This window comes from Rhodnius prolixus, unplaced genomic scaffold (assembly GCF_049639745.1).
Source record: "Rhodnius prolixus isolate KJV_2025 unplaced genomic scaffold, Rpr scaffold_9, whole genome shotgun sequence".
Classification (NCBI taxonomy): domain Eukaryota; kingdom Metazoa; phylum Arthropoda; class Insecta; order Hemiptera; family Reduviidae; genus Rhodnius; species Rhodnius prolixus.
Window position 1 is genome coordinate 13,393,837 of NW_027411604.1, and position 23,369 is coordinate 13,417,205.

A 23,369-nucleotide genomic window follows, 5' to 3' on the forward strand; every position below is an offset into this window, starting at 1 on the left:
TACAGCGTCGCCCTCTATTTCCATTGGAAGTCGCTAGGTTATTGTAGAGGGTAATGTTAGCATTTTTGGTGTTTAGCCGACTGTCTTGTTTTGGTGTGAAGTTGCCCGTTTATTTGTGTCATTTGGAAAATAAAGTTAAAATTACTTTTAATTTTTAGTGACTTTCGAGACAATATACACACTCTTGCATTTTACTAACTCCCTTTTGTTCAATGATTATACGTATTTGTGCAACATATAGAGAAGCATTTGTAATGTTTATATTTTGAAAAGTGTATTCAGGTGATTTTTTTTTATTTAGTACTGTATTTAAAAGGTTCTCTTATTATGAAGTAATGTAAATTCTTTCATTTTTTTATAGTTGTTTTAAGAAGAACATAACCTAAATTGTCTGAAAAAAAGAGGCCCAGCATAAGAAAAAGTAAGTTCAGATCATTTACTAGCTCCAGGTGGAAGTATTTAAATTAACAGTATGTGTTGGATCGTTTTCATTTTGTTTAAAAAAAAAAAAATACTTTATTGTTACTTATGAAATTTACTATTTTGTTCGATTTTGGCTCTCCTTGGGAAAGGAGTTACCCAGTTGCATGAGTTTATTGCTTTGAGTTCTTTCGGAAGTGTCAGCACAAAAGTTGAAGCATAATTTTCAGCAAATAAAATTTTGATTAATTACTTGATATTTTTTTATAATTAAATTGTTTTAAAATAAATTGTCAATTTGATGATACTGTTATGAATAATGTAACTTTATTCTTAATGCAAATTTTATCATTTAGTTTTTCACATTGCTACAGTTTTAGGAATTTCTGTTTTTGTCAATGAAGTTGATTTCGTTTTCCCGTATTAATTTATTCAGCTGTACAGCGTATAGAAGTCAGAAGTTTCTAATTGTAGGCACTAGTAGTATTAATGTTTGTGTTATCGTTTTTGCTGACAGGCTTTTATTCCACTTTTAATGTTGAACAATTGCAATATATTAGTTAAACATGTCGTTTAGATTATTTAAAAATATATATTTTTACAATGCTATTTGATTGCTGTATATATCTTTTTTTAATAACGTCTTAATAAGATCAAATCATGTGTTTCTTATCATCTGATCATTTAAATGTTTATTTAACAAAGGTTTGCATGTTTGATATGGGCGTTATTAATTTAATACAAACAAATCAAATTTTTTTTACAGCAAAGGAAGAATTATGAATTGAATTTAGTTTATGAATCGAAAATGTTGTCTGGTAGTATGATTAAACGTTTCAATACTACTAGCTTCTCATTTTTTAGAATTTCATCCCAAAAGTTGTAAACCTTAAATATTACAATGTTACTTTTATTTAAAGTCAATTCAAATCATACGCATACTTTTGTCTGCATTTTCCATAATTTCAACTGTTTGCATTCAATTTTTAAGGCATTTAAAGCAAACCATTTTATTTTATTGTTATGTAAATGTAATGCCTTGCAGCTAAACATTAACCTGGGTTATTGGGCTGGGAATAGGTAATAAAATTTCTATATGAAGTCTTATTTTCCTAAGATAAGTTTTTTTTAACCATATTAGAAAATTAAGATTAGTTTTCTCATAATTATCCAAGCATATACAAAGATTTGCGACGTAAATTGGTAACTTTTCATAATTTATTAAAGCAGCTATTAACAATTATATAAGGCCAAGCTTCTTGTGGTATGTGCCTTACTTTTCGCAACAGATTCTTTTATAAATATTGTTCCTCCAAATAAATCTTTTAGCTAGGTTTGAAGTGTATTTAAAAAAAAAGTTGAATGTTTGCATTGGCTCACACGTGGAATTGGATTTTCTAAAAAGGCATAAAAGTTACATCTTTGGACATTACACCTCCATTGGTATGAAAGTATGGCCCACATATTTTTTTGGTATTTTTATTTTTTTAGTGTAAAATAACAAATGTAGTGCTGTTTTAGTTGTTTAATTTTTTTTTTTTTTTTTTGTTATTCAATAATATTCTTTTGTCACAGGAAATTTATGTATGCATGTTGTTTTAATGTAAACATAGGAAGTGTTTAGATTTCTTTTGTTAATGATTTTCTTTTTTACTTTATAAAGAGTAATTCATAGTACTTCATAATTCATTCATTTATTTTCTGTGTTAATTAATGTAGAATAAGTGTTAATCTAGTTGACATCCTCCCTAGGTGTGGATGCTATCAACATAAAAGCTAAAATCCCTTTTAAAACCCCACGGCCACAAACATTACTCCAAACCACCTGCCCCAAATAATGTTAATCTCATGACAAAATTTCTTCTATAAAATAATTTTTAACAAATGTTTATTTGTTATAAAAATAAAAAAAAATCCTCAATTAATATTTAAATAAGATGGAATCGGTGTGTTGTAATGACCCTTTTGTGCAGTGTTCTGCAACCTTTTTCCATCTATGGCACACCAAATTCTATTTATATTTCATTACTTCTTGCATGCCAAAAAAATAAGATTTCGGTTATTACAAAACATGAGATTTCAAGAAGTTGAAACAGTGACATATTTTTACTCTAATGCAATAATTTTTACTTTCATGGAAAATCAGTCCTGTTTGACCAAAGTAGAGAGATGTGGCGTGGTAGATCTTAAGCCACATTCATGTGGCCTCTTTTCCTTTAGCATCTCGTAGATATGCTGAAAAATTTTAAGAAACTGGTAGGATAAGGTATTTACTCCAACACCTAGTAACTACCCAGGTCATCCAAGTAAAACGGATTAAAGACCGAGAAAGAAACCAGATAAATATATGAATTTTATTTAGCAAACTTTTACTTAAATTTGCTGCCATCCAAAATCTCAAATGAAATGGCTGAGTAGCCCTTTAAGCTGTTTTTGCTGTTTTTTGTTTTTGTTTTTTGTAATATTTTTAAACCAACACGGAATTGCAGTTTCAGTCACTGATCCCACTAGAGAGTTTACAATTTAATGCACTGTTTTCTAACATATCTCGTAAATGATAAGATATGACAAACAATAATATAAAGTAATATATGTAGACATCGGTTATTTTAAAATAACTTTACTCAGCATGTTGTGGTTAACATTAATATTTTAAAATCTTAAGATTGGCTGGTGCGTTATCAGCCACCAAGATATGTAGTGGGCATCACTTCACCGCGGGGGATCCTGTATAGTTAATGCATTCTAAGGTTATCTATCTCTTGCCTCCTTATGACTACCCTCTGTTGGATTTAGGAAATTAGTTTTACGCCGTTCCTAGTACCAAAATGCAGACCTGGACTTGAAAAACGCAACATTCTCTGGTGAAAGTCAAATCGATCAGTGAGAAACAGCTTAGGAACTTTCTCCTTCGACCTATTCCGACCAAAGAGCTTGAACCTAATGCCCTTTCACACACTCTCTCTCTCTCTACAAGCTGCATGGTCGTTCCTCCTCCACCTCACAAATTGATCTATAGAGATATCCATTACATAAGATCTTTCCTTAAAATAAAGGGCGATGTGTGGAATTCTGCCACTTTCCTGAGAGATAAGTGAACGTTCTAAAAATTTTTACTTTTCCCAATTAATTTAATACATATATAATGTAATTACATTTTTGTTTCATATTCAGTTGTACATGATTAAATCATTTAAAACAGTAACTAACTTGTCCTTCATGTTCCCGGAGTTTCGAGAACCACACAATTCACCATAAACTAGAAGACATTTCTTGCTGTTAAATGCATTAGAAATAACCAGTATAAATTAAGGTCATGTAGTTTCATGTCCTTAAAGCCACAAAGAAAATTATCGCTTTGATATAATAGAAGCTGTCAGTAGTTTTATTCTTCAAGATTTATTTGTAATTTATCACAAATAATCACTGAACAAAATAGTTTTCAGTTTTGAAATAGAAACGACTTCTGTACAAAGATTTAGGGTTCGATCGAGCAAATCCATATTTATTGTCTGCAAAGGAAAATTGCGTGCCTCTTTTTCGAACATTTATATCTTCTGAACGTAGTACCATTTTCTTAGCAAAATACTAGCCTTTGCAGAATTCTAGAAAAGAAAAAAGAAGTAGATAGACGGTCCATTGTCTAACGATATTTAAATAAAGCGTACATTTTCAACCAATAAATTCTCTCCCTCATGTATTTATATCTATATTGTTTCGTTTGCCTATTTAAATATTCTCATATTTCATTTAAAAAAATAAATTATCCCAAAAAAATCATGAGATTGCGTTATATATATATTTTTAAATATTTATTCGATTATATCTTTTTTTATTAAATTAGGTTTACATTATTTGGTTGTTTAATGCATTTATATTTTGCATGAATGTAGATGTATACAAAAGATGTAAAGAATACCTCCTAAAATGTTTACTTTAAGTGTATTGGAAATTTTTATTCCCTCAGAGTGATTCCTATTTGTCATTCTTTAATTGTTTAAAAATTTCCGACATTATTTTTGCAGAGTTTATTATTTTATTATACTGATATTATAGATCAATGAAATAATTTATCACTTGATTTTTTTTCCAGATTATTATATATGTTTAAAAATAAAAAAAAGTGTACTATGGACGCATAATGAACAATGGATAATGATGCATCCAAGTGCAAAATTGAATCTACAGCAGCTACTAATGTAAAGTCAAATGGAGGTACTACATCTAATCAAATTTTAAGTGAAAAAGATAAAAAATTATTTAAAATCAAGGAATTATTGGTAGTATTAAAAAAAATTGACACTAACAGTATGCCAAGAGTTGCAATAAAGGGTAATAAAAAAGCTAATGGAAATAAAAAAATTCCAAATAAAAAAAATACTAAAAAACTGCAAACTAATAAAAATAGAAAAGTTCAAAATAATAAAAACAAAAAAATTACTAGCGAAGAATGTAGTGCAAAGACTAAAAAAACAAAAACAAAAATTAAGGTAGATTTAGTTAGTGTTGATACTGTTTCAGAGCCTTCTTCGTCAAAATCTACAAATTCTCATGATTCTTCTACAAAACTCTTAACAACAGCTACAAATGCAAAAAGAAAAAGAAAAAATACTAGAATTTTAAAAAGAAGTGATATTAGGAAAAGAAATGCTGCAAGACAAACGTTAAAAAAAAGATTAACAAAAATTAAAAAACTTACCAATAAAAGAACTAAAATTGTTCAAAATGATGAAGAAAGTACAACAAATTCAGAAAATAGCGAACAAGCTAATTTATTCAATGATATTAATTGGGAAGAGAATTTAGAGATTGATGCTAGCGAAGAGCTAGTTGAAGAATTTGCACCTCGGCCAAGATTAATGTCAGTACAAAAAGTAATCAAAGAGGAACCGTCGGAGATAGAAGAAAGTAGCTCGATTAAATTAGAAACTATTGAAGAAGAGGAAGAAATTGATGAAACATTGCAACCTAAAAAAGAGGAGGATGAGCAAACTCAAGAAGAAGAACAAGATACGGAATCCCAAGAGGACGTTGCTTCTCCTACGAGACCCTCATCTAATGATAATGTTGAACAAGAATTTAGTGCTGGGTTACAAATACATGTAAAAGATTACAAAACAACTGAATGGTAAGAGATTAGTACATTTCTGCTATATGTATGCAATAATTATTTATAATGTATTTTTTTTAGAAATTAATATTAATAATTAATAAAGGAACAAAGCATCAATACTTGAAGTGGATTGGGAAGAGGAGGAAGTCTTGGTACATTATGATATTCGGAAGCCGGACGAATGGGTGTCCATGAGCAGTCAGAGATTGTCAAGAAGTACAACTCATCCCTTATCAGGAACTTCCAAGTATAATTGAATTTTAATTACAGTATCGATTAACCAGTAGTTAATGCAAATTTCATCTGTAGAAGCATAATTTTTAAGCTATTGCGAATGTGATTGCATAATTATATTTCTTCATTTTTTTTAATGATTTATCGATCTAAATTTTCGATTTATTTAAAATTAACTAGGAGAAAAAAAGTTTGCGCAGTTTTTACTTTTAGTGCTCTCACACACATTTACCTTGTTTTTTTAATTCCTCCCTCCGTCTCCATCAATCTACTCCCAGTGGTTAAGGCAGTGGTTTCCAAACTTATTGCACTAACTCCCATTTCTTGGTCATAATAGAATTGGTAGTGCATACACCAGCAAATTGTATAAATACTATCTTAACAAAATAGTAGTATTATCCTACTCAAAGGCGGCATTGATTGGCCATTGTCTGGACAATCGCAGTATTTTTGGATGCTTCCTGGATCTAGCTTGATTTGCGAAGGCTAGTAAGGAGTTGGCTTTGGAACCATCACATTGCGGAATTAAAAAAAAAAAAAATATATATACATATATATAGACGGCCTTGATACTCTTTGGAGCTGCCCAATCCCAGCCCGAAACGACTACATACATCACTGACTATTGCTAGGATTGGTCTCCGCTTAGTGAATAGTGGACATTGACTTTCATACTAGTATTGCAGGCTGTTAATTATTGAGATTTGCTATGGAAAATATCTCTATAGACTTTCCGTGTTAAATTAAATTCATCCTGAAGACAGCATTTTAATAAGGCTGTATTTGGCTGAGGACTGAAATGCCTTTAGTGTCTAGGGAAAATATACAACTAATTAAATGGGACACAAAAGATGTTCTATATTTTGTAAAGTACAGTATAAAATAGTTTTATTTATTACAGTATAATATACAGTGACGCTATCCCAGTTACTTTTTTAAAAAGATTAGTTCTTTTAACACTTTCGATTGTTACAAACAAAAATTGTATCATACAAATAAATTAGACAACTAACTTAATCTTTCAGATTATTTGAAAAAGAAGATATCAAAATCAAAGAAACAGGTGAGATAGAAACAATGAATACAGAAATTAAAACCAACCAAGAGGAACTGATTGGGACACCAAAATTATCTTCAGCAGATTCAACCGGTCGAAAAAATAAAAGAAATCGGAATCCTGCCAAGTTCAGACGTTATAGAAATAGTAGGAAAAATTGGCGATTTAAACGGCAGTCCTCGTTAGAATCTTCTTCAAAATTTGAAGGCAAATTTAAAGTTGGTGAAAAAGTTTTAGCTAAATGGTCAAATCATAGGATGCAAAAATTTCCGGCAGTTATCAAAAGTATTTCTGGAAAAGGTAAGTATTATTCGTTTATGTTATAAATTAATTTTTATTCATTTATTCAGTAGAATTACATTTTTTAAATATTAATTAAAAATAATTAAGTTAACGTGCGTTAATAAAGAATAATGAAAGCAGTTTTTTGATTTTGCCCTTCAAAATGTATGTGTAGATTGATGAGAGTAGGGTTTTGTTAGGAGCTGTGTATTACTTTTTTATGTTGTTCGATCATATTATGATCAATAATGAACTATAACAACCCTTATACAACTGTCCTAAACTGGACAGTTTTAATTTATTATTTATTTCCAAACATAGGATTCACTCAACCTCTCCCCACCAAAAGCTAAATTTATATTTATCGTGTGTTTTTCTTGAATACTTTAAAAGATTCTATTCCTTTATTTTATATTTTGCACTCTTGTTGATTTATGAACTTCATTGAAAAACTGTTCTCCAAGAACATTTAATTTGCACAGTTTCTGCGTGGGCTGCATACGTTAATTCTCTGATCTCTAAAAATGGCGCCAGTCTTAGATAAGCCATTATTGTTTCCATATTTTTCACATCATACTAATTTCTTCGTATTGATCTATAAAACGCCAAGCTCTGCTTTTGGATGCTTGGATAACGCTGCTTTAAAATGAATCATTTCTTCTAATTTATTCATTCCCCTCAAGCCCTGCAGTAGATGTTAAATTAACTGATCTCCGAAATTCCAGTTTGCTGAAAAGTCTAGCGGCGGATCCAAAAGTGCGGCAAGAGAAGATTGATTTAGCCATGTCCCTTTCTATGCTAAATAATCGGAATTGTTATTTTTTGGGAAGTCCAATGCCCATCAATTCAGTTGTTATTGGCCAATCTGCCAGATGGCTGATTCCGTTAACTACGTTATAAACGCTAATATTTTTAAACTGTTAATTAATATTTATATTTCTTCGTTCTTTAGTGAATTAAAACCAAATTGAGAGTATAAATTCAATATTGCACACAAAACTTTTTTGAATCTTTTTTTTTTTTTGTTAAAGACAAAATAGTATTCTAAAAAATGTATTCATTAATCCATTATGTTTGAACAGAATCAAAATTATAACTATAATCTAATTTTAATCGAGTTTAAATATAATTATCTTTTAACAATTTAATATGTAAGTTTTAACTATTTGTAATTTTGGTACCATGGTTCATTACCCAAAACTTAAAAAAACTCTAAACTAAAAGCAACTTTTAGGGTGGTGATAATATATGTATGGTTTACTATAACATTTTGGTTATGTCCTTCTCCTTTAAAATTTCTACATTTACCCTTGGTTCTTTGTATTTTATTCATATAAATACAAATACAAATTTAATTTAAATCTCCATACATTTCAGGTGCATATGATCTGTTATTCTATGATGGCTTTGAAAAAACAATAAACGAAGATCATATTTTTAAAACAACAGAAGAGGAAGCAGCTAAGGTTAGTTTACAAGCAAGTACTGTTAACGTTACCATCAATGTAAATATTAAGTTTTAATTTGTTTTTTTTTCAATGTAAATTCAGTTTTGTATATCATTTTATGTGGTTATGATTCCTTAGTTTTGATTCCTCAATGTTGTTTTATTTAAACTGGTTTCCTGGATTTATTTAAGTAAGTGTTGAAATTTCAAATTTAAAATGCTTCATTATATTACAAAATTTTGAAGATGCTATTTTAAGAATTCGTTCGGAATTTGAAAATGTCAAGTTGGGGGTAGTTTTTAAATTCGTTTTAAGTAACAATAATAATAATAAACTACTTAAAATCACAAAGTATCAAGTAAATTGTATTATAAAGTAATATAAATTTCATGAAGTTATTCTTATTTTTAAAATTTTAAACGGCCTTTGGCTTCAAACAAAGGCATGTCAATCACCTAGAGACAAGCTCAAGGGTGAATTCTGAAATTTACTGCATTCAAAAGAATCGTAATGTAGATTTATTAAAGAAATTAAAACAAAGCAACCATTTTAACGGTATTTGAAAGTGGAAATGTTACTAATAATAATCTTATTATTTCGCAGAAACAGAATTTAGTGCAATAGTATTTGTAAATTAGTCTAAATTTTATTTTTTTTGAATGGAGTGAGTCGAAAAAAATTCATTTGTTGGTAAAGTATAAATCTGCTTTTTTAAAGAAGATTTTAGATACAAGAAAGTACTTTTTGTTTGTCTTTTCTTTTGGTTTAATTTAAATTTTGAGGTTTTGAATCTTGGAAGTTTTATATATCTACCCATGGATATCTTACAATGCAACCTACTTTAAAAATTATAATTTCACAATTAGTCAATCACAATGATTTATGAGGAATTATCGAGGTTTTTTTTATCTGCGCAAGTTGTTGGCAAAAAAAGGCTTTCCGCATTCCATCTTTCGAACAAAACTAACTTTCTATTGAACATTATCGCCAAAACTATCCCTTCCATGGTTACGTCCTAACATTTTCTTCCTTTACAGTGAAAAATTCCTCACATTATCTTGTGCTCATTGAATATGAATTTTTCAAATTACATTTAGTAGAAATGCTTCATTAGCTTCAAAATAACAAGAAAATTACAGCTTTTTATTTATTCTTTTCTTTATAATGTGTCTCGACCTTTTGAAAAGCCATCTGCTTCATAAACAAGAATCCAAAATTAGTTATAATCAATAATTTTTGGTTTGACATCGATTACTACTTATGATTGCTGTATTTACTGTTCGTATTAGCACTTCAATTATTTCCAAGCTGATTGGAGAAGTTTATTCTTCTTTCAAAACCTCTCAAGATAATATTGACACTTCCATGCGTGACACTTTTTTACTTACAAAAGACGAACCGCCTGAAACAAGCGAGTGAAACAAACTCAGTTCTTAATCTTTAAGAGTGGATATTGATTAATTTATTATTTATTAATTTATTAATTGGTTACTTTTCATGAACTCTATTGTAAATCAATTCCAAGTCGATAATATTATTTTCATTTAGTAAATTAAATTAAATTTAGATTTATTTATTTCAGTACCAAGATTCAAAACCATCAGAAGCTGATTCTTTCGTTGACATGGAGGCCGATTCCAAGGAAGCGCGACGACAGAGAAAAAGGAAAACATTTGATGATTATGTATTTGCCAAAGATTTGAAAAGAAAAAGACGAAGTAAATGTGTTGAAGATGAAACAAGTAAACAACCTTCTTTACAATCGTTACACACCCATTGCAGAAAAGGTAGAAAAAGGAAGAAATTATTGTCAGATAAAGAGGATGATGAGGCACAAAGTCCAATGAATGATAGTGGCACTAATGATTATGAAAATTCAAATATGGCGGGTACAGATGTAAGTATTACTATTCGTCTTGAAAATTGAAAAGAAACAAATCTACATTCAGGTATTTTTTTCTTTAGTGTTTCAATTAGTGTTTGTGTAATATAAACATTTACAATTCACATAACCTTCCTGTGCTATGCATGTGGAGGCTTCGGTCTGTGCTTCGGCTTGTTTTTATGATAATATGTGTCTGGATGTTTTGTATGAGATAGTGCGGAACATTCGATTCGAAGTACATCTTATCTTTTCGGTGGTATTAATAGGAAGTAAAATAAATGGCCGTTTTCATAAGTCGTATGTCTTAGATTTACAAACGTTTATATTCGGTATTATATTCTTTTGGTAGACTCTGAAGCGTGCTATGAGGAAAGAAATCATCTTTGTTTTTTTGGTGATTACTGGTGCAAAGCATAAGCTCAAACCTATTCCAGCTATCCAATCCAAAACAAACGTTATTCCAGCAAGATAAATCTTTGCCAGACTCCTCCCGTTAAACTAAAGATAAAACTGCAAATCATCAAGTTCTTTTAACACGGATTAGGATCAGGCTTCTGCATTCTTCAGAATTGCTGATAGCCATTGCGGCTTTGGCATTGTTGGAATAACTATCTAATCAACTTCGTAATATCCGGCTTCCATGTGTTTCGGTCCAGTGGATACTTTCTTTATTGCGGAAATAGAGTTAATAACTGCACGGAAGTGGAAACTGAAATATTGGATTCCAAACCTAAGGAAAGAATGGTTTCAATAAATGCTGTAGCCGATAGAAAATGGAATACCAACAATCTATCAATCGATGAGAGCATGAAACAGAATTATAAATAATAGATTTCTTTTTTGTTTATATAGAAAATCAATTATTTTGCACCCTATTATTTCAGACAGATTGACTCCAATTATAGTTAATATTTTAGTGTAGTGATCTGTTCTTTCTATTTTATGTTGGCAAAAGATAAAACTTTTATGTTGGAATAGTCTCGTAGTAGTTTGTCTCTTTAGTGAAATATTGTGCTTACTAATTTGCAGGAACAAATTTGAATTAATTAATTTTGTTTTTCTTTAATTTAGAGTGATAATTATCATGAATTATTTGGAGAGAGTGAAGATAGATGGACTGGAGAGATATCCCCTGATGCCAAGCCATTAAATATTGAATGTAGTGATGGTAATCCTTGATTTTCTAATTTATTTTATTTATTACGTTATTTTCGTAAAATTTATCTTAGTATTTTTCTTTTCCTAGGCATTAGAAAGTCAGTAGTAGTACCTGATAAAGTATTACCTCTTGGTTGGACTAAACAGTGTATAAATAGAACTGGACAGATGTGGGAAACATTCCTAATTAGGTATTCATCAGTCTTTCGTATTCTTTTTTATGTACAATGTAAATTTACTTTCAACACTACATTCCATTAATTATTTTTAAATTTGAATATTTAGTCCCGAAGGTTATAGATTAAATACCAAACAAGATTTGAAAGAGTACTCAAGAGAAATATTGGGCTCAAGAACACCTAGAAATTTAGACTTCCTAGTGAATACTAAGATCCTTACGGAACTAATTGGAAAACAAGAAAATCTTCAGCCTGTAAACAATTGGTTACCATGGTTAGTTATTTTTTATTGTTGGTTTTTTACCATATTTTGCAACCTCAAACTTTTTATTCGTTTCCTTTTAAAATCTCTCAAACTGAAAAATCTCTTTGTTTTTTTTCTCGTAATGATATTAGCAGTCGATTTTTTTTTTTTTAATTTGGTCTGATTATTATCAGATGATAATTATATTTTATTCGAGTGGCGCCCACCAATCAAGGCGCTCTTGTGCGTTGCGTTGCACACTTACCCATTTTCCAGCATTCAAAACCTGAGCGTACTAAATATCACTTAACATATTGTAGGTTTATGATATTCAATAAATGTACTCGTAATTTTATACATTTTTGTTTTATTAAAATTTTCTTTTTAGGATTGGTAAATCTGGTAAAAAGAATACCCTTTTGGGAGGTACCAGTGCTATGAGTCCTTTAACTGTTCAAAGTCATTGTCGTGTTGGCAGAGTAAGAACATTATTACCTAAATGTCGAACACCACAAAATGTTACGACTAATGAACCTCCTGCAGCAACATTCAGTGAAATCTGGAGATGTCCTAAGCAAGGATGTGATAAAAAATTCCGTAAAGAAAATTTGCTGCAGGTATATTTTATTTAAAGTAGTATTAAGTAATATTGTTTACAAAAAATTACAACTACAGTTGTTTACAATGGCTTGAAAACTTTATTTTATTGATTTATTTTTTTTAAAGATGCATATCAAGCATTACCATGTGGAATTCACAGCATTAGTTGGTAGTGCTCCAAATGTTGTAGATCTAGCTTGTGCCAGATCAGAAATTGTAAATGCGGAACATATTAAATCATTAAGCTTTCCACCCAAAAAATTATTGACGAAAATGTAAGTTTTGCTTGTGCTTCTTAAATTGTATATATTGTATATAAGTTTCTTCAGTTTAAAAAGAGATAACATTTTCAGGCCTTCTCAAACTCCTCCACACACAAGTGATTCTTCAAAACCGTCAGAAATTGATAATTCTTCAGTTGTAACAACTGTTTCCAATCCTCAGGTAACAAAAGTTTCCTAGACTCATAAAAAGTATTCCAAAACTAAAAAAATAAGAAGAAAGATTTGCAGTATAAGAGCAATTAATATTTCAGGCTCCCGTGGTCGTTAAGACAGATACTCAGGATAATATTGCTAACAAAACGCCGTTAGAACAAAGAAAGAGTACGATAAAAACGATGTTACCATTACGGCAATCTGCTATACAAGATACATCGACAACTCCAAGGTAATTAACGCTGTATAGTAAAGTATTTTACTTTTAGAAATTAAAGGTGGCATCTTGTTTAATTTTCTTATTAAAATCAAATACGCATTTTCTCTTTTCCCCTTCTTTTTTTAAAATCAGGTTTATAGGTAAATAATCCTTTTTTTGGTAGAAATAATCTTAACTTTTTAAACTATTTCTGATGTTTATTTGTGTTTGGGTAGCCCGCTTTTTTTCCATTTCTTTCATATATGTACTATTAGTTCCAGTTTCGACATTACTTGTCAGCTCGTCATATTATATTATCATATTATATTATATTACTAATTGTAATAACCTCCCCTATAAGCAAAATGTCAAAAAGTAAACAGAGATTATGATGTGAAATGATACGTTTTGTAAAATGCCGGTCTTTTTTTTTTATCCTCAGAAATTACTATTTACATTACTAAATACTATTAGAAATGTTTAGTTCATTTTATTTTTTCCTTGGCATAATGGGTGCTATTAAGCATTTTTACAAATTATCTTACATTACTTATAAGTGAATAAAGATGTCTGAGTAAATTATTTCTCATTCCAACTACGTAAACAGTGTATGCAATTATTAACTGTTGGTTCGTGCTTGCACAATCTTAAAGAAAAACTTTACTTATAAAAGGCAGCGAATATGTTCAGTACCATTGAACCTCACTATATTATTACATTCATTAAAATAATTTTATCAAATAAAAAATTTAGCAGATTGGCAATGGCTGATTCAGACGATGTGGACAGTGACGATGGACAAAGTGTCGAAACAAAACCATTTAAACCAGGACGCGGGCGTAAAAAGACGGAAAAAAAATTGAATTCAGGTGAATAAAATAATTAGTTATTTATTTTCAATTATATATCACAGAGAGAATCATTTCTACTTTATTCATAATTCAGTTTTCTATTCTAAGCTGTTATCCTAATTCCCATATTTGATTTATATTGGTTAATTAGTCCCTCGACCAGATGATGGTTATCCGAATTCACCGACATACAAATATACAAAAAAGAAATTACCAGTACTAGATAAGTTACATATTACAACTGATAGTAATGGTAAGTGGTTTACTTTTTCTTTAAACAAAAAACAAATCAAAAAAAATTGTCAATATTTTGTGATACTTTCTTCAAAGTGACTTCTGGAACATGATACTAAGTGTCCTTAAAACTATTATTATTAATATTTATTGAAATTTTTAAAATCCAATTTGTTAAGCAATGTTTTTATTGTAGACTCATATACTGAAGAAGAGAAAACTTCACCAAACACTGAAGCAACAACAGATGAAGGCGGTGTAGTCATCGAAAGATTGAAATCTGAAGAGATTATAAATTGTATCTGTGGTTTTAGAGAAGAAGATGGCCTTATGATACAGGTAGTTTTCATTTAATGTTATTGTAGGGATGGATCTATTTTGTTCTACTCAAGCGTAATAGTTATGTGTCTATTATTAGGCGAATAGCACTTGAAAAATGTTACAGACATCTTGCACATTCCTTTAATTTTTAAACTAGTCTTAAGTACCATGAGGCGTCATTAGGTTTATTTATTATAACAGATAAATCCAATTTGAATCTTGTGGCATTCGAAGCGTTCGCCGAACATGGGAGGACTTAATATTTTAAGCCTTAAATAGTATATCATTTGAACAAGTTACACCAGAGGTGTCCAAATCGTCGAACATTTAAGAAAATTAATTCTTTTTGTACCATCCAACACTGAGTTTGTATTTTTTAATAGTTTTGTTACCATAAAAAGTTATGCAAGGTTAGTAAGAAAGTAAGGAAGAAGATAAACTTTGGTTTTGGATTTAAAGTAGAGAATCTAACCTCGATTAAGTTCTCATCACACAATATTGATATGATCCCAAATAAGAGTCTTAGCTGACAACAAAAATTTTGCCCTTCGACGAATAAAATCAATGATATAAGAATTTATCTTTAGGCTTTCCGCCTTCCTGATGGCTTCACAAATTGTTTATTATGAATCTATTAGCTGAAATTTTAAATAATGCATTTTAATGTGTGAAAATCTCGGGAATTCATATGTTATAGTTGAAGGAAATGGCTAGACAACGATTTAGTTTTAGCTACATTTACTTCGGGGTCCATCCCATCTTAAATATTTAAGAACTGTTTCACACCATCTTCATGCGTTGGTTTTGTTTTATCTCTGCACATGAAGGGGGATTTTTTTTTTTTTCAGTGTGACATTTGTATGTGCTGGCAGCATGGAATGTGCAGCGGAGTAGAGAGTGATTCAGACGTACCAGATAGATATGTTTGTCAAATTTGTCGACAACCGCCTAAAGTACGATCTTCAAAAAAGTATTCGTATGCATTGCATTACCTCTCTCAAGGAAAATTACCATCGTAAGCACTTTTTATCTATTTTGTGATAATTATTTCAATTCCAGAAATAATGTTTTACTTAAGGCTTAATAAATAAATGATAAAAATAAAAGAATCTATAGTTTTAGTTTCCGAACGAAAGATGAAAAAGATATACAACAAAGGGAAATGTTATTGAAGCGATGTTATGAGTTGTCGTCTAGCTTAAGACAAATACAAAATGTGGAGAGAAGTTTGAAGGCAAAAATTAATATTGCAGAGTAAGATGTTGTTTTAAATATTTATATAACCAATTAAGAATTTGATAGAATTCATCTTTCTAAATTTATTATTATTATTTTAGGCAAGCTGGACATCCCAAGTTATATCTATGGGCCAAAAATTGGGATGAAACTAATCAAATAAGTTTAAAAACTAAAGTAGAAGTTGATTCTAAAGATCGAACTGGTGAGGAGAATGGAAATGCAGAGGATACAGAGGCAAATAAGTCTTCAAGTAAGTAACATTTGAAAAGATAGACTATGAAGATTACACTATATATTATTGCTCATTGTTTAGAATTTGAAATACTTGTAAGTGAGCTCTATTCTGCTAAATTAACGAAATTCAAGCATGTATTAAGCATGAATGTTCTGAATGACGGCAGGCTGTTATCTGCTAAGCAAGCAGAACCTACAGTTTTTGTACAATCTCTTAGCATGGGTGAAAATTATATCAATATTTTGAAAGAATGCAATTATTAAGCATGAATGTTCTGAATGACGGCAGGCTGTTATCTGCTAAGCAAGCAGAACCTACAGTTTTTGTACAATCTCTTAGCATGGGTGAAAATTATATCAATATTTTGAAAGAATGCAATTATTAAGCATGAATGTTCTGAATGACGGCAGGCTGTTATCTGCTAAGCAAGCAGAACCTACAGTTTTTGTACAATCTCTTAGCATGGGTGAAAATTATATCAATATTTTGAAAGAATGCAATTATTAAGCATGAATGTTCTGAATGACGGCAGGCTGTTATCTGCTAAGCAAGCAGAACCTACAGTTTTTGTACAATCTCTTAGCATGGGTGAAAATTATATCAATATTTTGAAAGAATGCAATTATTAAGCATGAATGTTCTGAATGACGGCAGGCTGTTATCTGCTAAGCAAGCAGAACCTACAGTTTTTGTACAATCTCTTAGCATGGGTGAAAATTATATCAATATTTTGAAAGAATGCAATTATTAAGCATGAATGTTCTGAATGACGGCAGGCTGGTATCTGCTAAGCAAGCAGAACCTACAGTTTTTGTACAATCTCTTAGCATGGGTGAAAATTATATCAATATTTTGAAAGAATGCAATGTACTATCGGAAACCTTTTGGTATAAAATCGCTCGCCCTCGCATACCAATATTGAAAGGTTTTTGACACCTCTTCATCTAAGCCTGACATAGTTTATATTGTATAACTACTCAGAAATCACAGATAATAAAGTACTAGTACTGATATATTAGAGTGCAAATCCACTGACAAGTAAATAAAAATTAAAAAAAGAAGTGGTAAACAATGATTCACACCCATTGTCTCAAATAGTTCCATTAATGTTTCTATCAGTGAATGGCACGTTTTATGACAACGTAAATAAAATACTTAATTTAAAAAATGTGAGGCATAAAGATTTATATTTATATTTTCCTCTTCTTTTACGTTTTAGATGATGACAAACCAAGTGGAATTCCTCAACCAGAAGCACCTATTGATTTGGAGGAGTGTAGGATGAAATTATTAGACCACATTGATAATTATTATCAACAACTTGACGATCGTTTAATGTCTTTACAAACTCAAATAGCTGGTATTTCAATTTATTTACTTTAATTATTTATATTTATAATGTATTAAATTTATTATTATGTATTTTTTCTTTAACTTATATTTACTTTTTCTAATTTTATAGCATTGGAATCACAAGATGCTGACCTTTCCAGTAATGTTGTTTCAGATAAACTAATGAAACAAACAATACTAATGCTTTTAAGAGATTTAAAAACAGTACAAAAAATTGCTGCAGTCGCCTCCTAAATCATTTGACTTAAAATACTGTAAATAGTTTCCTTTTTTTTTTTCTTTTTTTGTAAAATAATAAATATTTTTATATAAATATTGTAAATTTAAATAGTTCTTTTAGGTATTCATTCCTGTATATTTTATTATATTAATAGTGACTGCCATCATTTATGTTTATTAAAAGTATTTATGGAGAAACTTATGTTTTCCTAAACACTTTGTTAAATTTGGTAAGATTTTTATGTAAAACTAAATTATTTTTATAAGTGTGATAGAAAATTAAAATTAAACACTACCTATATTTACTCGTTGTGGTCACGAGATAAGTGAATTTTGATTGTGTTTATTTTGTTCTTGTAAAAATTCTATTTAGGTTCTAGAAATAGCAAATTTATTTTCTAATTGCTACTAAATCTTCAGTGACATTCTTTATTATAACGTAAAATTTTTGTGATTGAATTTCTTATTGTTTTTTTTTTCAATCGTGCCACTAAATTAATTGATATTATGATTAGAACTAGGGTATTGTCTATTAATGTTTTACTTCTTGCAGAATGCATGAATAATACGAAAAAATCAGTATGGAGCTCTACTGATTTCGTCATAATTTTCAAGCATTCTTTACGGTGTAAGACATCGCTAGACGATACTCTAGTTCTAATCATAATATTAATTAATTGTATTACACGATTATCTTGTAATGCAAAAGTAGTTCTTTCATAGATATATCTGCTTCGAAAACTCAAAAGCTTTTTTTCAATGCCTGTTTTCCTAATAACAGAAATCCGTAGCACCCAGCGAAATATATTTTTATCGAAGTTTTAGATGATGAAAGTGGTTACTCCACAGTGGTAGACAGTAACAGTGGTATAATTCGTCATTGCATGTTATTTTTATTCCGATCAGCTTCGAATTTCATACAACCTTAAGAGATTGAATCATACTTTCTTGGCCTCTTTAATCATCGTACTAAATGGGCCGAAAACGATGCACCTTTTGGCGTTTTTTTTCACATAGTATCGACGTTTTGCTAAATTACGGCGTTTTTTCTGCAATAATAATCAGTTTGAGGGAAAAAAGTGGCTACTCGATTTTTATTTATTTATTGAAGACCAAATAAGGCAAAAATAATTCATCTAAAAATACACGAAGATACTTAAAAAATGCTATTGGGTTGGGAAAATAAAATTTAAAAAAAGTCCATCGTGCGCATGCGATCATTAGCTTTTTTAAACCTTCTGCCCCTCCTGAATAAAAGTTTGGATTATAGAAAAAAATTTAGTGATTCCGGCCAGGATCGAACTGGCGACCTTCTGCGTGTAAAGCAGATGTGATAACCACTACACCACGGAACCTCGTCTATGTAGTGAGTATGGTGGTATTTACAAATATATTAAGAACATCAACCTTTTATTCCTTATTTTTGCAGAGTCAAGAGATTTGTATTTGTCGCACCAAACTAATCACATCTACATGCTGAAACTTCCAAAGGCTCTAACTGGAGCAGTTTCTTTAGATCATGGGTTTTCAAAGTAAAACCACTTAGTTGCGATTAAGGATGGTTACGTCAGATTCATTTTTGAAGTTCGTACTGTTTAATTCTGTGTCTTCAATTTTGTATGTATATTTCTGATATAATATTCTTATTCTTGGTTATCATGCAGTAGTAATGTTACTGCCATGTTTCGATCATTAGAACACTGTTTTTGATGTAATTATTTTTGAGATTATATTCAACCCCTTTGTCTTAATAACTTTTGAATTTAAAACATGAACAAGCCAGCTTCAGTTTTCCTTTCAAGATTTTACTTATTTACGCACTGTTTATATTATTTGAACCACTTATTCATAATTATTTCATTTAATTATGATTATTTTCCAGTACAAATGAAAGAAGTCTAATTTTGCCAAAATTCACACCCCCTTTATTTTAGAATTTTACGATCTGCGCGTAATTTGTAAAGTAAATAGAATATTGTTTTTTCTATGTATAATTTTGTAATAATTTCTTTTAATTTTACAATATTTCCCAGTACAAATGAACTTGGTTACATTCAGTGTTTTCTTTTCAAAAAAGCGCGCCCACTTATGTAAAGTAGAATTTTAAAAAATTACCAATGAATAAAAAATTCACAAGCCTTCCAATCAAACTAGATTAAGTTAATTTTATTTCATTATTTTTACAAAAAAATGTTCTACAATTTATTAACAATTTCAGTAAACACACACCATAATATGATCTCTCGTAAGTAACCACAAATAACCTCCTTCACTCAGTCAACAATGGTAGTGTGTATTGTAAGTCGATGCGAAGTTACTAGCATATTAACATTACTTAGTTACTAATACATATTTAAACTTATTAATCACCGTCTGATGATGAATGGAAGTACAAAATTGTCCAGGGTTACAAAAACATGTAAAGGTGACATTCCAATCCGTGACACTACATTTACATTGAAGTTATGACATAGAATGGTAATGCTTAGTGATATTTCAAAATACACACGTTTTGTGATACTATTAAGAAAAAGTCTTTCTTTAATTACAAACAAACCTTTTGAGATTGATAACATTGGATTTACTTAATATTTTTGGATATACACTTTGTTCTGTGCATTATGAAAGGTAGGTAATCTTTTTATCAAAACTGTCCGGTAGGACAGTTGTATAAAGTTGCTCGTCAAATACTGCACGAAAAAGCGTAACGTTGAAAAATTAATTTATAAATATTAGAAACATCTACGAAAAACTGTCGGGTTTTTAAATGCTAAGAACTTCGTTATCAAAGATATATTAAAGTTCTATAAAGTAAGTAACCAAGATTGAATGTTCTATTGTTTAATAGCCTGCTGTAGTGACCAGCACAGTAATAGAACTGCAGTCAATCTTTATCCGGTGCCATTTTGTCAGCTTGCATCCATGTAATGGATTAACTTTATTGGCCTTCATTACATCCAGCAGCACTGGGGTAAATATTATCTGATTCTCAACCATTCAATCTGGAATATATAGAAATCTGCCTACTACACTGCTTATGTAAGACTGTTTTTCATATAGTCTTGTCTATTATCCCATACAATCTAAGAATTACAGCATAAACTATTATATATACAGACTGTTAAGAAACCTAACTATTAATTGAATAAAACCAGGATTAAGTTCTTAAAGAAATTATTTAAAATTTCGTGTGGCTTTGTTTGAACTACGTACATTTGTAGATGTATGATGTATTTGGTTCAAATTCAATAATAGTTTAATTTGCTTGAGAAAAGGGTTTAGTTTAACAGAAAAATACTACGTTTGAAGCCAATATTACTTTATGTAAATCAAGTTCTAATTATCAGCTGAGGTTTTCATGTAATATTTCTCTCTTTTCCAGAGCTTTCATCCATGGGTTTTTCAACTCTAAGGCAACTAGCAGCTAGTAAAGCTCAGTTTACTACTTAATTAATTATAATAAAGGGCTCCTGTATACTTCCAGCAGTACGACCGTAAACATGATGGGATTCCATTTTGTTTCCTAAATTTAAAAAAAAAAGCAAGTGGATCTACTTACCACCCTGAGCATCAGGTAACCTCATTTATTATTTTATGCATTTAGTAAAGTACAGAGAACAAAATTAAATCTTCCACTTTGACTCTGAGATGTATTATTTTTTGTTTGATTTAATTTGATTGAAAACGTGCATGTGAATTCTAAATAATTTTTCAATCAAATATACCAACTTTACCACAAAATCTTTTATCCTCCATCTAGCGAAATTCTTTCTTGGCATAATTATTGTTATGGGCTCCACCCTACCTTGCTATGCAAGGTGCAGTATGTGGAAGCCCACAGCAAACGCGTGCCGACCCAGCTCGAGTGGATAAAGGAAGAGAAAAGCTTACAACGATTAGGGGCGCTAATGACCTCAGCAGTCGATGCGCCAAAAAAAAAAAAAAAAAAAAAAAAAATTATTGTTATGTCCATATCACTGTTATAGTTTAATTACAATCACATTTATTTAATTTTATGAACAATAATTCATCAGTGGTTATTAAATGTGTTTCTTTAGCTTTTATGAATTAAATGAAATAATTTTGAACAAAGTTGAATTTGAAAAATCGTTTATTTTGGTTTGCAAACTTAATAAACTAATTATTTAAATTTATGGCAGTGGGTGTAGCTTGACTAAAACAAGTTTAGTAAAACTGTTAAATAGCTACTTATATGTAATTCATGTCAAAATAATTTAATGTTTTACAATGCTATAAGATTGATTCGTTTAAAAGATTTAAACTAAAATTTCAGTATTCATATTTTATTGATTTCTTAAATTCCTGAAGGATACAAATTTATCTTAAAGAAATGGTTGCGTTTTAATTTGCAGTATCATCGAATAGAATGCTTTTTAATTAAAGATTAACTCTATAAACTGTTTCTTTCATTGAATAATGATTTTCAGATTGAAAACAGCCAATAACTGCAAAACTGTCCATCAACTAAAGTGGAAATGAAAAAGACGTTGGGAAAACATGGATCAAATAAGTACATATGTACAAACAACTTTTCTTATAAATCAATTGATAAAAAAATGTATTATTTAGGTATATGTAATTTGCATGTTTGTATCAAAATCTTATTTATTAAATGATTTTTTTGACTTAAAGTGAAAAGTATTATTTAGTAGGAGAATAAATAAAAACCTTTAATTTGAAAAAAAAAAATATTTATTTGCATACCTATTTTTACTTCATATTTTACATTCTACTATAAGAAAAATATACATATAAATCAATAAAATACAAAAAGAATTGCTGAAAAACATTTAAAACCTAACAGAGAAACTTAAAATAATTAATAAATAGCTGTTGTTACCTTCTAAAAGTATATTTACAGCTTGCATTTATTTAGCTGATTCTTTTCAATCATATTTGTTTTAATTTTAATGAAAAATTTTATATCAAATATAATACAGTAGCATGCAACTTCTGTAGTCTTTATTGACTTTTTTTGTGAAGAAATTATTATTTTAATTCATAAACATTTAGTAATTAGAAATATGTAAACTGAACTCAAAACATTTTAATTAACAGTGCGACATATCTAATGGCTGTTTATTAAAATTAATTTTTATTTTACAGTGTTTTTTTTATTCATTTTACATCATAAACCTTTTTCTTTCTTTTTTTTTGTAATTAGATTTTGTTTACTATTATTTTCTACTTGGTATTAAGTTGTTCAATAATTTTAGTCCACTAAAGCTTTCAAAATTGTTGAGTATGTTCTGCTCTCTGGTAGATCTATCTTTAAACTAAGTATACTTTTTTATTCACACTGTTTTTTTCATTTATATTGCATCATAAAACAATTTTTTTATGTCAAAAAAATTACCATTAGGTGGTATTATTGTATTAATAATATATTATAGTAAAATTAATTAGTTATAGTTTTTATTACGCATAAAAAAAGCAATGAAAGGAGCTTCCTTCTCGTCTGTGCATACTGTCATAATATCTACTTAAGTGAGTTGTGTTCACAGGGTGGTGAGGGAGGGGATTATAATAAATATTTCGTTCATCTGTAAAATGATTTTTTACTTCAATTTGCTTCGAGGTCCTAAGAGTTACTGTTGGTTGTTTATTTATTCTATTTATCAGCTATATCATTTAGTTTGA

The 23,369-nt window shown here is 29.5% G+C and overlaps 1 protein-coding gene and 1 non-coding gene across 7 annotated transcripts; one reads left to right on the forward strand and one right to left on the reverse strand.

The window, feature by feature from the left end:
* The first annotated feature begins 33 nt into the window (after positions 1–33).
* On the forward strand, positions 34–22,832 carry MBD-R2 (PHD finger protein MBD-R2). 6 transcript variants are annotated; one of them, XM_074129137.1, is made up of 26 exons: positions 35–282; positions 362–421; positions 4,514–4,635; positions 4,942–5,548; positions 5,637–5,780; positions 6,793–7,124; positions 8,484–8,572; positions 10,137–10,451; positions 11,511–11,607; positions 11,686–11,788; positions 11,883–12,050; positions 12,409–12,637; positions 12,747–12,895; positions 12,974–13,064; positions 13,156–13,289; positions 14,010–14,125; positions 14,259–14,360; positions 14,538–14,680; positions 15,511–15,677; positions 15,779–15,916; positions 16,000–16,151; positions 17,356–17,496; positions 17,599–19,074; positions 20,557–20,679; positions 21,091–21,282; positions 22,157–22,832. In XM_074129137.1, the coding sequence occupies exons 3-23, from the start codon at positions 4,569–4,571 to the stop codon at positions 17,721–17,723; spliced, it is 3,609 nt and encodes a 1,202-aa protein (XP_073985238.1). In that variant the 5' UTR covers positions 35–282; positions 362–421; positions 4,514–4,568; the 3' UTR covers positions 17,724–19,074; positions 20,557–20,679; positions 21,091–21,282; positions 22,157–22,832. The 6 variants fall into 6 exon arrangements, with proteins under 6 accessions (XP_073985235.1, XP_073985236.1, XP_073985237.1 ...); XM_074129134.1 differs by having other exon boundaries at positions 34–282; positions 4,514–5,548; positions 14,013–14,125; XM_074129133.1 differs by having other exon boundaries at positions 4,514–5,548; positions 20,557–20,747.
* Positions 18,991–19,063, reverse strand: TRNAV-UAC (transfer RNA valine (anticodon UAC)). Its single transcript has one exon. It is a non-coding gene; the product is annotated as a tRNA-Val (tRNA).
* Positions 22,833–23,369: the final 537 nt, after the last annotated feature.

Coding starts and splice junctions, on each gene's coding strand:
- MBD-R2 (XM_074129133.1), top strand. CDS start 4,569: ATGGATAATGATGCATCCAAGTGCAAAATTGAATCTACAGCAGCTACT. Junction 11,608..11,685: donor AAATATTGAATGTAGTGATG/GTAATCCTTGAT, acceptor TTCTTTTCCTAG/GCATTAGAAAGTCAGTAGTA. Junction 14,361..14,537: donor TATTACAACTGATAGTAATG/GTAAGTGGTTTA, acceptor TTTTTATTGTAG/ACTCATATACTGAAGAAGAG.